Source organism: Entelurus aequoreus, linkage group LG17 (genome assembly GCF_033978785.1).
Source record: "Entelurus aequoreus isolate RoL-2023_Sb linkage group LG17, RoL_Eaeq_v1.1, whole genome shotgun sequence".
Classification (NCBI taxonomy): domain Eukaryota; kingdom Metazoa; phylum Chordata; class Actinopteri; order Syngnathiformes; family Syngnathidae; genus Entelurus; species Entelurus aequoreus.
The window spans coordinates 1,067,679-1,081,834 of NC_084747.1; the positions used below are offsets into that span (position 1 = coordinate 1,067,679).

The 14,156-nt window shown below is 39.7% G+C and overlaps 1 protein-coding gene across 1 annotated transcript in view; it reads right to left on the minus strand.

Moving 5' to 3' along the window:
* LOC133632131 (BMP-2-inducible protein kinase-like) overlaps window positions 1–14,156 on the minus strand; it is a 78,442-nt gene that overhangs the window by 24,994 nt on the left and 39,292 nt on the right. Inside the window, exons 7-12 of the mRNA XM_062024372.1 lie at window positions 12,770–12,902; window positions 10,037–10,140; window positions 9,899–9,978; window positions 5,303–5,454; window positions 1,232–1,359; window positions 1,017–1,163 (exon numbers count right to left, since the gene is read on the minus strand). Coding sequence (XP_061880356.1) covers window positions 1,017–1,163; window positions 1,232–1,359; window positions 5,303–5,454; window positions 9,899–9,978; window positions 10,037–10,140; window positions 12,770–12,902 — 744 coding nt within the window. The remainder of the gene's footprint in view (window positions 1–1,016; window positions 1,164–1,231; window positions 1,360–5,302; window positions 5,455–9,898; window positions 9,979–10,036; window positions 10,141–12,769; window positions 12,903–14,156) is intronic.

Sequence of the window (14,156 nt, forward strand, 5' to 3'; positions counted from 1 at the left end):
CCTTAAGGGGATCAGGTTTGGTGGCTGCAGAATTAGGTTTCTGCTTTTTGTGTATCGTGTGGTCCGGATGGCTTCATCTGGCCAGGATCTTCAGCTCTCACTGGATTGGTTCGCAGTTGAGCTAGAGAGGGACTAGGTTGAAAATCAGCACCTTCAAGTCCAAGTCCATGATTCTCGCCTGGGAAAGGGTGGAGTGCCATCTGCCATTGGGGAAGAGACCTTGCCCCAAGTGGAGGAGTTCAAGTACCTCAGGATCTTGTTCACGAGTGAGGGAAGAGTGGATGGTGAGATCGAGAGGCGGATCAGTGCGGCGTCTTCAGTAATGCGGACGCTGTATCGATCCGTTGTGGTGAAGGAGGAGCTGAGCCGGAAGGCAAAGCTCTCAATTTAGCGGTCGATCTACGTTCCCATCCTCACCTATGGTCATGATCTTTGGGTTATGACCGAAAGGACAAGATCACGGGTACAAGCGGCCTTCGGGACTCTCCCTTAGAGATCGGGTGAAAGATCTGTCATTCGGGAGGATCCCAGAGTAAAGGCGCTGCTCCTCCACATGGAGAGGAGCCAGATGAGATGGTTTGGGGGGCATCTGGTCAGGATGCCCCCCCCGAACACCTCTCTGGGGAGTGTTTAGGGCACGTCCGACCAGTAGGAGACCACGGGGAAGACCCAGGACACGGCGGAGAGACTATGTCTCCCGGCTGGCCTGGGAACGCCTCGGAATCCCCCGAGAAGAGCCGGACCAAGTGGCTGGGGAGAGGGAAGTCTTCTCTGCTTAGGCTGCTGCCCCGTGACTCCACTTCGGATAAGCGGAAGAAAATGTGTGGATGGAAAATATGGCTTATTTTTTAAAAATTTTTACGACTGAGACCCTTCCGGGTCCCCGAGAACTAACTCGAGGGGAACCATAAAGGTAAAAAAAAATCTTTATATTGAGTTGGTTTTGGTAATGGAACACATTAAAAGGGTGAGTGTGGTTTGGACACCCCTGGATGATCTTCTTGCAGAGAGCTCACCATGGCGGCGTACTGGACCTGAGCAGCCGGCTGCTGACACATGGGTTGCATCATCTGCTGCTGATGATGATGATGATGATGATGCTGCTGCTGAAGAAAAGCCTGCTGCTGTTGCAGCTGGATGGACTGCTGCACAGCCTGTTGGTACTGAGAGAGGTTGGAGGACATTAAAGACACCCCAGTCTTGGGGTCAGGGTCCAGAGGGCACAAGTCACCTGGAGGTATTGGAGTTGCTGTGCGTTGGCGTGCTGGTGCAGCTGCTGCAGGCGCAGGTCACCCGGCTGCAGCTGCTGCAGGACCCGATGCTGCGGCATGGAAGGCTGTCCTGGCACCGGCGTGGGAGCTGCAGGGACGTATAGGACAAGCCGTGACTCTTCAGGAGGACTGCTGGTGGTCATGCATGAACACAACTTCAAAAGTTGGGGGGAAAAAAAAGGAAATGGTTGAAATTGCTCCACCAATATCAGATTCATGATCAATAAAGTTGTGACTTTTAGGGCAGGAAGTGCTTTCTTATTTCCCCCCAACAGAAGTGTCTGTCAGTCTGCTGGCCGTCCATAGCGGTTCTACACATATGGATACTTTGTTCATCACTCCAAGTAACGTTTGTAAGTTAAGTTTGTCGTGATTAAATGTAACGTGTTTATGTGTGCATTGCATGGAGGTTTTCCCCCACTCCAGACTCCCTTAGGACCCCAGTCTACATTGGATTTTTTTACTCATCTTTTTCCCCAGAGTTTTACCTTTTTCCCATCTTTTACGGGGCGGGGCGCCTTGTGGCGACCCATCAGCGTTCCTGTTCTGTAACCCTGCACACCAGGGGTCACCAACGCGGTGCCCGCGGGCACCAGGTAGCCCGTAAGGACCAGATGAGTAGCCCGCTGGCCTGTTCTAAAAATAGCTCAAATAGCAGCACTTACCAGTGAGCTGCCTCGATTTTTTAAATGGTATTTATTTACTAGCAAGCTGGTCTCACTTTGCCCGACATTTTTAATTCTAAGAGAGACAAAACTCAAATAGAATTTGAAAATCCAAGAAAATATTTTAAAGACTTGGTCTTCACTTGTTTAAATAAATTCATTATTTTTTTACTTTGCTTCTTATAACTTTCAGAAAGACAATTTTAGAGAAAAAAATCCAACCTTAAAAATGATTTTAGGATTTTTAAACACATATACCTTTTTACCTTTTAAATTCCTTCCTCTTCTTTCCTGACAATTGAAATCAATGTTCAAGTAAATTTATTTTTTTTATTGTAAAGAATAATAAATACATTTTAATTTAATTCTTCATTTTAGCTTCTGTTTTTTCGACGAAGAAAATTTGTGAAATATTTCTTCAAACTTTTTATGATTAAAATTCAAAAAAATTATTCTGGCCAATCTAGAAAATCTGTAGAATCAAATTTAAATCTTATTTCAAAGTCTTTTGAATTTCTTTTAAAAATTTTGTTCTGGAAAATCTAGAAGAAATAATGATTTGTCTTTGTTAGAAATATAGCTTGGTCCAATTTGTTATATATTCTAACAAAGTGCAGATTGGATTTTAACCTATTTAAAACATGACATCAAAATTCTAAAATTAATCTTAATCAGGAAAAATTACTAATGATGTTCCATAAATTATTTTTTTAATTTTTTCAAAAAGATTCAAATTAGCTAGTTTTTCTCTTCTTTTTTTCAGTTGAATTTTGAATTTTAAAGAGTCGAAATTGAAGATAAACTATGTTTCAAAATTTAATTGTCATTTTTTTCTGTGTTTTCTCCTCTTTTAAACCGTTCAATTAAGTGTAAATATCATTAATTATTAATAATAACATAGAGTTAAAGGTAAATTGAGCAAATTGGCTATTTCTGGCAATTGATTTAAGTGTGTATCAAACTGGTAGCCCTTCGCATTAATCACTACCCAAGAAGTAGCTCTTGCTTTCAAAAAGGTTGCTGACCCCTGCTGTACACTGTTTGTTTGTCTCATCTTGAACGGGTTTGTGCTGAAAACAAAGTTTCATTGTACTTGTGCAATGACAATAAAGACCTATCCATCTAAAACGTCACCGTGGAGTTATTGAGTCTGCGCAGCTCATGGGTCCATGACCATGACTTCTGTTTTGTATGATCAGCCGTTTTACTGCCGCGTTACAGACACTGTTTGGAATCAATTAAGGTATGTTAAATAAACCTTTACAGAATATTTCAGTGTAAATAACTCATTTCACAACTTATATATCTGCCACTTATAGTCCAGTGCGGCTAATATATGGAAGAAAACCTTGTTATCCTCAAATTTAGCGGTTGTGGCTTATGTCCCGGTGCGCTCTGTAGTCCGAGAAATGTGCTCATCATAGAACTGGGACCCAATCTTAATAAAAATGTATTGATTTTGAATCGAGACTAGTTACTCCCAAGAATAGAACCAAATCGTGTGGTGCCCAAAGATTCACAGCCCTAAACACCAGCATAATGGCATTAATCATAAACACACTCAGATTAATCATGCAAATGATTTGGAGCGTACAAACTCTTGTACTTTAACTGCTATACTGTTAGTGAGCAGATGAATATTACCAGTGAGGAGACTCAGACTGAAAGGACTTAAAGGCCTACTGAAAGCCACTACTAGCGACCACGCAGTCTGATAGTTTATATATCAATGATGAAATCTTAACATTATAACACATGCCAATACAGCCAGGTTAACTTATAAAGTGACATTTTAAATTTGCCGCTAAACTTCCGGTTCGAAACGCCTCTGAGGATGACGTATGCGCGTGACGTAGACCGGCGAACACGGGTATGCCTTCCCCATTGAATACAATACAAAAAAGCTCTGTTTTCATTTCATAATTCCACAGTATTCTGGACATCTGTGTTCGTGAATCTGTTGCAATTATGTTCATTGCATTATGGAGAAAGAAGCTGAGCAAGCAAAGAAGAAAGTTGTCGGTGCGAAACGGACGTATTTTTCGAACGTAGTCAGCAACAACAGTACACAGCCGGCGCTTCTTTGTTTACATTCCCGGAAGATGCAGTCAAGATGGAAGAACTCGGATAACAGAGACTCTAACCAGGAGGACTTTTGACTTCGATACACAGACGCCTGTAGAGAACTGGGACAACACAGACTCTTACCAGGATTACTTTGATTTGGATGACAAAGACGCAGACGTGCTACTGTGAGTATGCAGCTTTGGCTTCTAAACATTTGATCGCTTGACCGTATGTGCGCAACTTTTTTTTGCGTATGTACGTAACTTTTTAAAAATATATAAGCTTTATGAACCTTGGGTTAGGTGAACGGTCTTTTGGGCTGAGTGATTGTGTGTGTTGATCAGGTGTTTGAATTGTATTGGCGTGTTCTATGGAGCTAGGAGCTAGCATAGGAGCTAGGAGCTAGCATAACAAACACGTAGATGTTTTTATGCAGGATTAATTTGTGTCATATTAAATATAAGCCTGGTTGTGTTGTGGCTAATAGAGTATATATATGTCTTGTGTTTATTTACTGTTGTAGTCATTCCCAGCTGAATATCAGGTCACTCTCACAGCATCTTCCCTATCTGAATAGCTTCAACTCCCCACTAGTCCTTCACTTGCACTTTACTCATCCACAAATCTTTCATCCTCGCTCAAATTAATGGGGAAATTGTCGCTTTCTCGGTCCGAATCTCTCTCACTTCATGCGGCCATCATTGTAAACAATAGGGAACTTTGCGTATATGTTCAACTGACTACGTCACGCTACTTCCGGTAGGTGCAAGCCTTTTTTTTATCAGATACCAAAAGTTGCAATCTTTATCGTCGTTGTTCTATACTAAATCCTTTCAGCAAAAATATGGCAATATCGCGAAATGATCAAGTATGACACATAGAATAGATCTGCTATCCCCGTTTAAATTAAAAAAATTCATTTCAGTTGGCCTTTAAAAATACAACTGTCACCAATAGATGACATGCATTCAACTGAAAGCTTTAAAAACACTCCGACAATAAAATGGCATTTGTGCACAAATACTTTTCCTAAGCACATTTTAATAACTGCATGCCCTGTGATTAATCCTGATTAATTCATGTAAACATCATTCCTTACAAGAAATTACATGAATTGTTGTTTACTTGTTTGTTAAATCATCATTCATGTCAACATCAACACGTGTGTCACACTTAAAGAAGAGTAATAGCAACATTTAACTACAATCCTTTAAGGTCCCTGTAGCTGATCAGGACCAGTCAGTACCGTCTGACACCAGCAGGTGCCACTGCAACACAACGATTGACTGAGTGACGCACCTTTCTGACCGTTGCTGACAGGTGCAGACACGGTGACAGGTGACACGGTGACAGGTGTGACGCTGGCCAGCGGCAGGATGTTGCTGCTGGCCGCCTTGGGTCTTTGTCTGGGGGCGATGGAGGTTTCTGTGGGCCCCACAGAGTCTCGTATCCTAAACACAAACAGTCAAACTTTAGATGTAGCCTTCTTTAATCCAGGGGTGTCCTAACTTATCCAATTTAAAAAAAAGAAAGAAAAGAAAGCATGCGGAAGCCGTTTTGATACTTTTCATTTTCAAAATAAACACAACATATTGATTTTTTCCCCCTAAAGTTTGGTCCCGGGGACAATAGAGAGTAATAAAAATGTTAAGTCATATTTCATTAGGTGTTACAGTAAATCTGTAGATCAACTTCAAGTTTATCTGTCAATATAACCTTTGAAAAATGTATTTTCTCCCAAGGAAATCTTGTTTTTATGACAAACAAAAAACCAAAGTGAAATATTGGACGTGAAGTAACCCTGGTAAAAATGTTCAATTAAGTCATACAATTGTTTTTTTTATTTTTACTTTCAACACTTAAGTCGCGAGATCAACTTCAGGGGCCGTACTTATCAAGCTTCTTAGAGTGCCATTTTACACTTAAGTCCTGAGAATTTGCGAAATTTAGTCCTACTCTCAAACTTAAGAATAAAAGCTTTTTATCAACGTTCTTAAGTCTAAGAATCACTCCTACTCTCCACGATATTTAAGAGACCTTCAGAGGTGTCTTAAGTGGTTAGGAGTTGCCAGCAGGGGATGGCACTGAGGCGAGAGAGACGTGCGCCAACGTTCAGGGAACGGAACAATGTTTGGGTTTTTTTTTATGACGAGCAGCTGATCAAACGGTATCGTTTAGACAGAGCGGATATTATTTTTGTCACAGATTTAATACTTTTTGATTCCTTGTTGATTTCTGCATGTGTCTGCAGTGGGCTAGTATATATAGAGCCACCCACACCAGTTTCAAATTAGTTGCCTAATTAATGAATTGGAAAGAAAATGTTATGACAGTAGCGTATGTGTGTGGCCGTGAGGTGAGTGACGTCAGTGAGTGTGTGGGCGAGAGAAGAGAGGGAGCGGTAGCGTGAGTGCCGGCGGGGACTAGTTTGTTTTGTATTATTTTGTAGTTTATTGTCAAAATATACACTCCCATTGTCCACTTCAATATTTCCAAGATATTTCTTTATTCTTAGACAACGGATTCCCTTCCGTGATTGGTCATTTCTATGGACACAGAAATGACGTCACCTAAAATTGCGTTTACGGCACATAGTAATGTCGTAATTCAGCTCTGAGTGTGACACTTAAGATTCAGTCCTACACTTCGCTGAAAGTGTGAGTAAGACGCTTGATAACTAACTTTTAAGTGCAACTTTCAGCCAAGAATTTATTTACTCTTAAGTCAACTCTTAGCAGACTTCTTAGGAGTCATTCTAAGAAGCTTGATAAGTACGGCCCCTGATCTATCCGTTGATTATGAGATTTTATTATTTTGTTTGTTTTATGCCATTTTTGCCAAATAAAAATTACCGTATTTTTCAGAGTATAAGTCGCTCCGGAGTATAAGTCGCACTGGCCGAAAATGCATAATAAAGAAGGGAAAAAACATATATAAGTCGCACTGGAGTAGAAGTCGCATTTTTGGGGGAAATGTATTTGATAAAAGCCAACAGCAAGAATAGACATTTGAAAGGCAATTTAAAATGTGTAAAGAATAGTGAACAACAGGCTGAATAAGTGTACGTTATATGAGGCATAAATAACCAACTGCTGTGTTAACGTAACATATTATGGTAAGAGTCATTCAAATAACTATAACATATAGAACATGCTATAAGTTTACCAAACAATCTGTCACTCCTAATGGCTAAATCCCATGAAATCTTATACGTCTAGTCTCTTACGGCAATGACATCAATAATATTATTGGATATTTGACGCTAATGTGTTCATCATTTCACACATAAGTCGCTCCCGAGTATAAATTTGCGACTTATAGTCCGAAAAATACAGTACTTAAACAAAATATTTTCCCTAAAAAACTATTTCAAAGTGGAATATTTGATGTGAAGTAATTGGAGCCTTAAATATGTCATTAATCCATAACATTGATTTTGATTCATTATTATTTTTGGAGCAATGACAGTTTCTTTAAAACAAAACAAATCACTAAAATTGTTAGGGATCCAAAAGGGCCTCACTCATAAGTGTTAAAATAAGTATATTTTTGTTTCAATGCTTGAACTTCTAAATCAACTTCAGATCTATCCATATATTAGAATTATTTTTGTATATTTTTGTAATACTTGAATGCCTTTTCGTCATGATTTTGTATGGCAAACACACAAAAAATGCAGTATTTTCCCCAAAAAGAATTCCAGTGGAATATTTGATGTGAAGTAATTGTCGTCTTAAATATGTCAATAATTCATAACATTGATTTTGAATCATTATTATTTTTGAGCAATGACATTTAAAAAAAACGCACCAATTCTGAAGGATTCAAAAGGACCCCACTCATAAAAGTATTAAAAATTAAATATACATTTTATTTTTTCACTTTCACACCAATCTGTCAATTATACGTTTTTATTATTTATTTGTTTTATGCCATTTTTGTCAAAGACAATCCTAATTTTTATGGCCGAATGCGAAATTTCCCCCTCAAAAATTATTTCAAAGTAAAATATATTTGATGTGAAGTAAATGGAGCCTTAAATATGTCAATAATCCATAACATTGATTTTGATTCATTATTATTTTTGGAGCAATGACAGTTTCTTTAAAACAAAACAAATCACTAAAATTGTTATGGATCCAAAAGGGCCTCACTCATAAGTGTTAAAATAAGTATATTTTTGTTTCAATGCTTGAACTTCTAAATCAACTTCAGATCTATCCATATATTAGAATTATTTTTGTATATTTTTGTAATACTTGAATGCCTTTTTGTCATGATTTTGTATGGCAAACACACAAAATATGCAGTATTTTCCCCAAAAAGAATTCCAGTGGAATATTTGATGTGAAGTAATTGTAGTAGAGATGTCCGATAATATCGGTCTGCCGATATTATCGGCCGATAAATGCGTTAAAATGTAATATCGGAAATTATCGGTATCGGTTTTTTATTATCAGTATCGTTTTGTTTTTTTGCGTGTTTTTTGTTTTGTTTTTATTATTAAATCCACATAAAAAACTAGGGATGTCCGATAATGGCTTTTTGCCGATATCCGATATTCCGATATTGTCCAACTCTTTAATTACCGATACCGATATCAACCGATACCGATATCAACCGATACCGATATCAACCGATATATGCAGTCGTGGAATTAACACATTATTATGCCTAATTTGGACAACCAGGTATGGTGAAGATAAGGTACTTTTTAAAAATGAATCAAATAAAATAAGATAAATAAATTAAAAACATTTTCTTGAATAAAAAAGAAAGTACAACAATATAAAAACAGTTACATAGAAACTAGTAATGAATGAAAATGAGTAAAATTAAGTGTTAAAGGTTAGTACTATTAGTGGAGCAGCAGCACGCACAATCATGTGTGCTTACGGACTGTATCCCTTGCAGACTGTATTGATATATATTGATATATAATGTAGGAAGCAGAATATTGATAACAGAAAGAAATGGGGGGAGGGAGGTTTTTTGGGTTGGTGCACTAATTGTAAGTGTATCTTGTGTTTTTATGTTGATTTAATAAAAAAAAACAAAAAAAAAACGATACAGATAATAAAAAAACCGATACCGATAATTTCCGATATTACATTTTAACGCATTTATCGTCCGATAATATCGGCATGCCGATATTATCGGACATCCCTAAAAATAAGTATATTTTTGTTTCAATGCTTGAACTTCTAAATCAACTTCAGATCTATCCATATATTAGAATTATTTTTGTATATTTTTGTAATACTTGAATGCCTTTTTGTCATGATTTTGTATGGCAAACACACAAAATATGCAGTATTTTCCCCAAAAAGAATTCCAGTGGAATATTTGATGTGAAGTAATTGTCGTCTTAAATATGTCAATAATCCATAACATTGATTTTGAATCATTATTATTTTTGAGCAATGACATTTAAAAAAAACGCAGCAATTCTGAAGGATTCAAAAGGACCCCACTCATAAAAGTGTTAAAAATTAAATATACATTTTATTTTTTCACTTTCACACCAATCTGTCAATTATACGTTTTTATTATTTATTTGTTTTATGCCATTTTTGTCAAAGACAATCCTAATTTTTATGGCCGAATGCGAAATTTTCCCCTCAAAAAATATTTCAAAGTAAAATATATTTGATGTGAAGTAATTGGAGCCTTAAATATGTCAGTAATTTATATGATTCATTATTATATTCATGAACAGTGACAGTTTTAACAGCCTGCAAGGCAGTTTTGTGTTATTCCAGTCAACTTTTTCTCCTTACTTTTCACCTGTCTGCTCTATTATTCCACTTTTTGATGCTTTTTTTGTTGAAACATACCTTTTAGAATGTGTTAAAAAGGTGTCCGTGGACACCCTGCAGTGGTCAGTGACACTACCTTGCTTTGGTGGTGCTCTTCTTGGCCGCCACCTGGCTGGCGGTGAGGGGCTGGGGCAGCAAGGTGGGTATGGTGGAGCTCTAGGGAAGAGGAGCGTGGTGAGGACAGAGGACAGACAGGACAGGATGTGTCACCTACAAAGATGTTTGGCACAGGACAGTCCCTTGCAGCAAACTGGAAGGCAAAGTAGGACACTTGGTAAATGTCCGGTCTCTTCTCCTGCTCCGGCTCCAGCATGTATCCTGCGGGCACAAACATACCAGTCCTGCTCTTCTTATCAGGACTACACAACTCAAGTCTATCCTTCTTTGTGTGGACATTGTTGATTGTCATGTCATGCACGGACGTACTTTGCGGGCGCCGTCTTTGCTCGACAGTAAGTCTTTGCTGTTGTCCAGCATTCTGTTTTTGTTTACTTTGCAGCCAGTTCAGTTTTAGTTTGGTTCTGCATAGCCTTCCCTAAGCTTCAATGCCTTTTCTTAGCGGCACTCGCCTTTGTTTATTATTGGTTTAAGCGTTAGACACCTTTTTACCTGCACACTGCCTCCCGCTGTTGTCTGCTTATTGCATACTTGCCAACCCTCCCGTTTTTAGCGGGAGAATCCCGGTATTCAGCGCCTCACCCAACAACCTCCCGGCAGAGATTTTCTCCCGACAAACTCCCGGTATTCAGCCGGAGCTGGAGGCCACGCCCCCTCCAGCTCAATGCGGACCTGAGACTGAGTGGGGACAGCCTGTTCTCACGTCCGCTTTCCCACAATATAAACAGCTTGCCTGCCCAATGAACGGAGAAGTTAAATAGGACAATACTGCCATCTAATGGATAGCCACCGGAACACTGAAATTCAAGTATTTTTATTTTTTTTTCTATGTAAATAAAATAAATATATATATATATATATATATATATATATATATATATATATATATATATATATATATATATATATATATATATGAAATATATATGAAATACTCGAGTTGGTGAATTCTAGCTGTAAATAACCACGCCCCCAACCACCCCCTACCCCCCACCTCCCGATATTGGAGGTCTCAAGGTTGGCAAGTATGGCTTATTGTGATCAGCACAAAGCAATTAGCTACCTGCTGCCACCTACTGATATGGAAGAGTATTACATGGTTACTCTGCCGAGCTCTAGACATTATTTGCAGATTGTAATTACAGGTTTGCAAAAAATATTCTGAACTCATTTAGGTGAAATGACATCATCTCCCACGGCACACCAGACTGTACCTCACTGCACACCAGTGTGCCGCGGCACAGTGGTTGAAAAACACTGATCTATCCATACATAGTGTTTTTACTCGTTTGGATTCTTCATTCATACATTTTTAAAGTCTTACAATATAAGCAAAGCAATTGTGTGATGTCTGTAGATCAGGGGTCACCAACGCGGTGCCCGCGGGCACCAGGTAGCCCGTAAGGACCAGATGAGTAGCCCGCTGGCCTGTTCTAAAAATAGCTCAAATAGCAGCACTTACCAGTGAGCTGCCTCGATTTTTTAAATTGTATTTATTTACTAGCAAGCTGGTCTCGCTGTGCTCGACATTTTTAATTCTAAGAGAGACAAAACTCAAATAGAATTTGAAAATCCAAGAAAATATTTTAAAGACTTGGTCTTCACTTGTTTAAATAAATTCATTATTTTTTTACTTTGCTTCTTATAACTTTCAGAAAGACAATTTTAGAGAAAAAAATCCAACCTTAAAAATGATTTTAGGATTTTTAAACACATATACCTTTTTACCTTTTAAATTCCTTCCTCTTCTTTCCTGACAATTTAAATCAATGTTCAAGTAAATTTATTTTTTTTATTGTAAAGAATAATAAATACATTTTAATTTAATTCTTCATTTTAGCTTCTGTTTTTTCGACGAAGAATATTTGTGAAATATTTCTTCAAACTTATTATGCTTAAATTCAAAAAAATTATTCTGGCGAATCTAGAAAATCTGTAGAATCAAATTTAAATCTTATTTCAAAGTCTTTTGAATTTCTTTTAAAATTTTTGTTCTGGAAAATCTAGAAGAAATAATGATTTGTCTTTGTTAGAAATATAGCTTGGTCCAATTTGTTATATATTCTAACAAAGTGTAGATTGGATTTTAACCTATTTAAAACATGTCATCAAAATTCTAAAATTAATCTTAATCAGGAAAAATTACTAATGATGTTCCATACATTATTTTTTTTATTTTTTCAAAAAGATTCGAATTAGCTAGATTTTCTCTTCTTTTTTTCGGTTGAATTTTGAATTTTAGAGAGTCGAAATTGAAGATAAACTATGTTTCAAAATTTAATTGTCATTTTTTTCGTGTTTTCTCCTCTTTTAAACCGTTCAATTAAGTGGAAATATCATTAATTATTAATAATAACATAGAGTTAAAGGTAAATTGAGCAAATTGGCTATTTCTGGCAATTTATTGAAGTGTGTATCAAACTGGTAGCCCTTCGCATTAATCACTACCCAAGAAGTAGCTCTTGCTTTCAAAAAGGTTGCTGACCCCTGCTGTAGATGTTATCGTAATGTAAAGAAGCAAGCGTCGTTAGTATTAGCTAATATGCTAACAGGTTTATGAGTGTCTGTGTTAGTGTTGAACTTACTACGGCATTCTTTTTGTATTGTTAAACAAATTCCTCAGTAAATTCACCAAAAGGTCACCGTGGAGTTATTGTGTCTGTTTAGCTGATTGGAGAGTTAGCATCCACAGCTAGCGGGACAAACATGTGGTTTCTTTCCTCGGCCACTTGGTGGAGCCCTTGTTCCACAAGCTGAGGAGGTGGTCAAGGAACTGGAGGGGGAAGTGTGCAGAGCAGCAGGAAGTGCAGATGATTCCCAGCAGACTTACGGATTAAGCAGTGCAGCTTGAGGGAGAACTTGGAGTTGTCCGGCACGATGAAGGTGCCGTCGCAGATGGCCACCTGACTCTCCCCGAACGGAAGCGTGAAGAAACACAGCTTGTACAACAAGCATCCCAGCGCCTGTCAACACACAAAGTGTTCAACAATCTGCTCGGGGAATTTTACAGCCAGCTCCATTTTACTGAGCAGCCACCGCAAGCAATATGGCCGCTCAAACATGTCCATTGACCAGGTGGTGGGTGTGTCAGGGGATGGTGGAGGGTGTGTCAGTGGATGGCGGAGGGTGTGTCAGTGATGGTGGAGGGTGTGTCAGTGGATGGTGGAAGGTAGAGGGTGTGTCAGTGGATGGTGGAGGGTGTGTCAGTGGATGGTGGAAGGTAGAGGGTGTGTCAGTGGATGGTGGAGGGTGTGTCAGTGGATGGTGGAGGGTGTGTCAGTGGATGGTGGAAGGTAGAGGGTGTGTCAGTGGATGGTGGAGGGTGTGTCAGTGGATGGTGGAAGGTAGAGGGTGTGTCAGTGATGGTGGAGGGTGTGTCAGTGGATGGTGGAAGGTAGAGGGTGTGTCAGTGGATGGTGGAGGGTGTGTCAGGGGATGGTGGAGGGTGTGTCAGTGGATGGTGGAAGGTAGAGGGTGTGTCAGTGGATGGTGGAGGGTGTGTCAGGGGACGGTGGAGGGTGTGTCAGTGGATGGTGGAAGGTAGAGGGTGTGTCAGTGGATGGTGGAGGGTGTGTCAGGGGATGGTGGAGGGTGTGTCAGTGGATGGTGGAAGGTAGAGGGTGTGTCAGTGATGGTGGAGGGTGTGTCAGTGGATGGTGGAAGGTAGAGGGTGTGTCAGTGGATGGTGGAGGGTGTGTCAGGGGATGGTGGAGGGTGTGTCAGTGATGGTGGAGGGTGTGTCAGTGGATGGTGGAAGGTAGAGGGTGTGTCAGTGATGGTGGAGGGTGTGTCAGTGGATGGTGGAGGGTGTGTCAGTGGATGGCGGAGGGTGTGTCAGTGGATGGTGGAGGGTGTGTCAGTGGATGGTGGAGGGTGTGTCAGTGGATGGTGTGTCAGTGGATGGCGGAGGGTGTGTCAGTGGATGGTGGAGGGTGTGTCAGTGGATGGTGGAGGGTGTGTCAGTGGATGGTGGAGGGTGTGTCAGTGGATGGTGGAGGGTGTGTCAGTGGATGGTGGAGGGTGTGTCAGTGGATGGTGTGTCAGTGGATGGCGGAGGGTGTGTCAGTGGATGGTGGAGGGTGTGTCAGTGGATGGTGGAGGGTGTGTCAGTGGATGGTGGAGGGTGTGTCAGTGGATGGTGTGTCAGTGGATGGCGGAGGGTGTGTCAGTGGATGGTGGAGGGTGTGTCAGTGGATGGTGGAGGGTGTGTCAGTGGA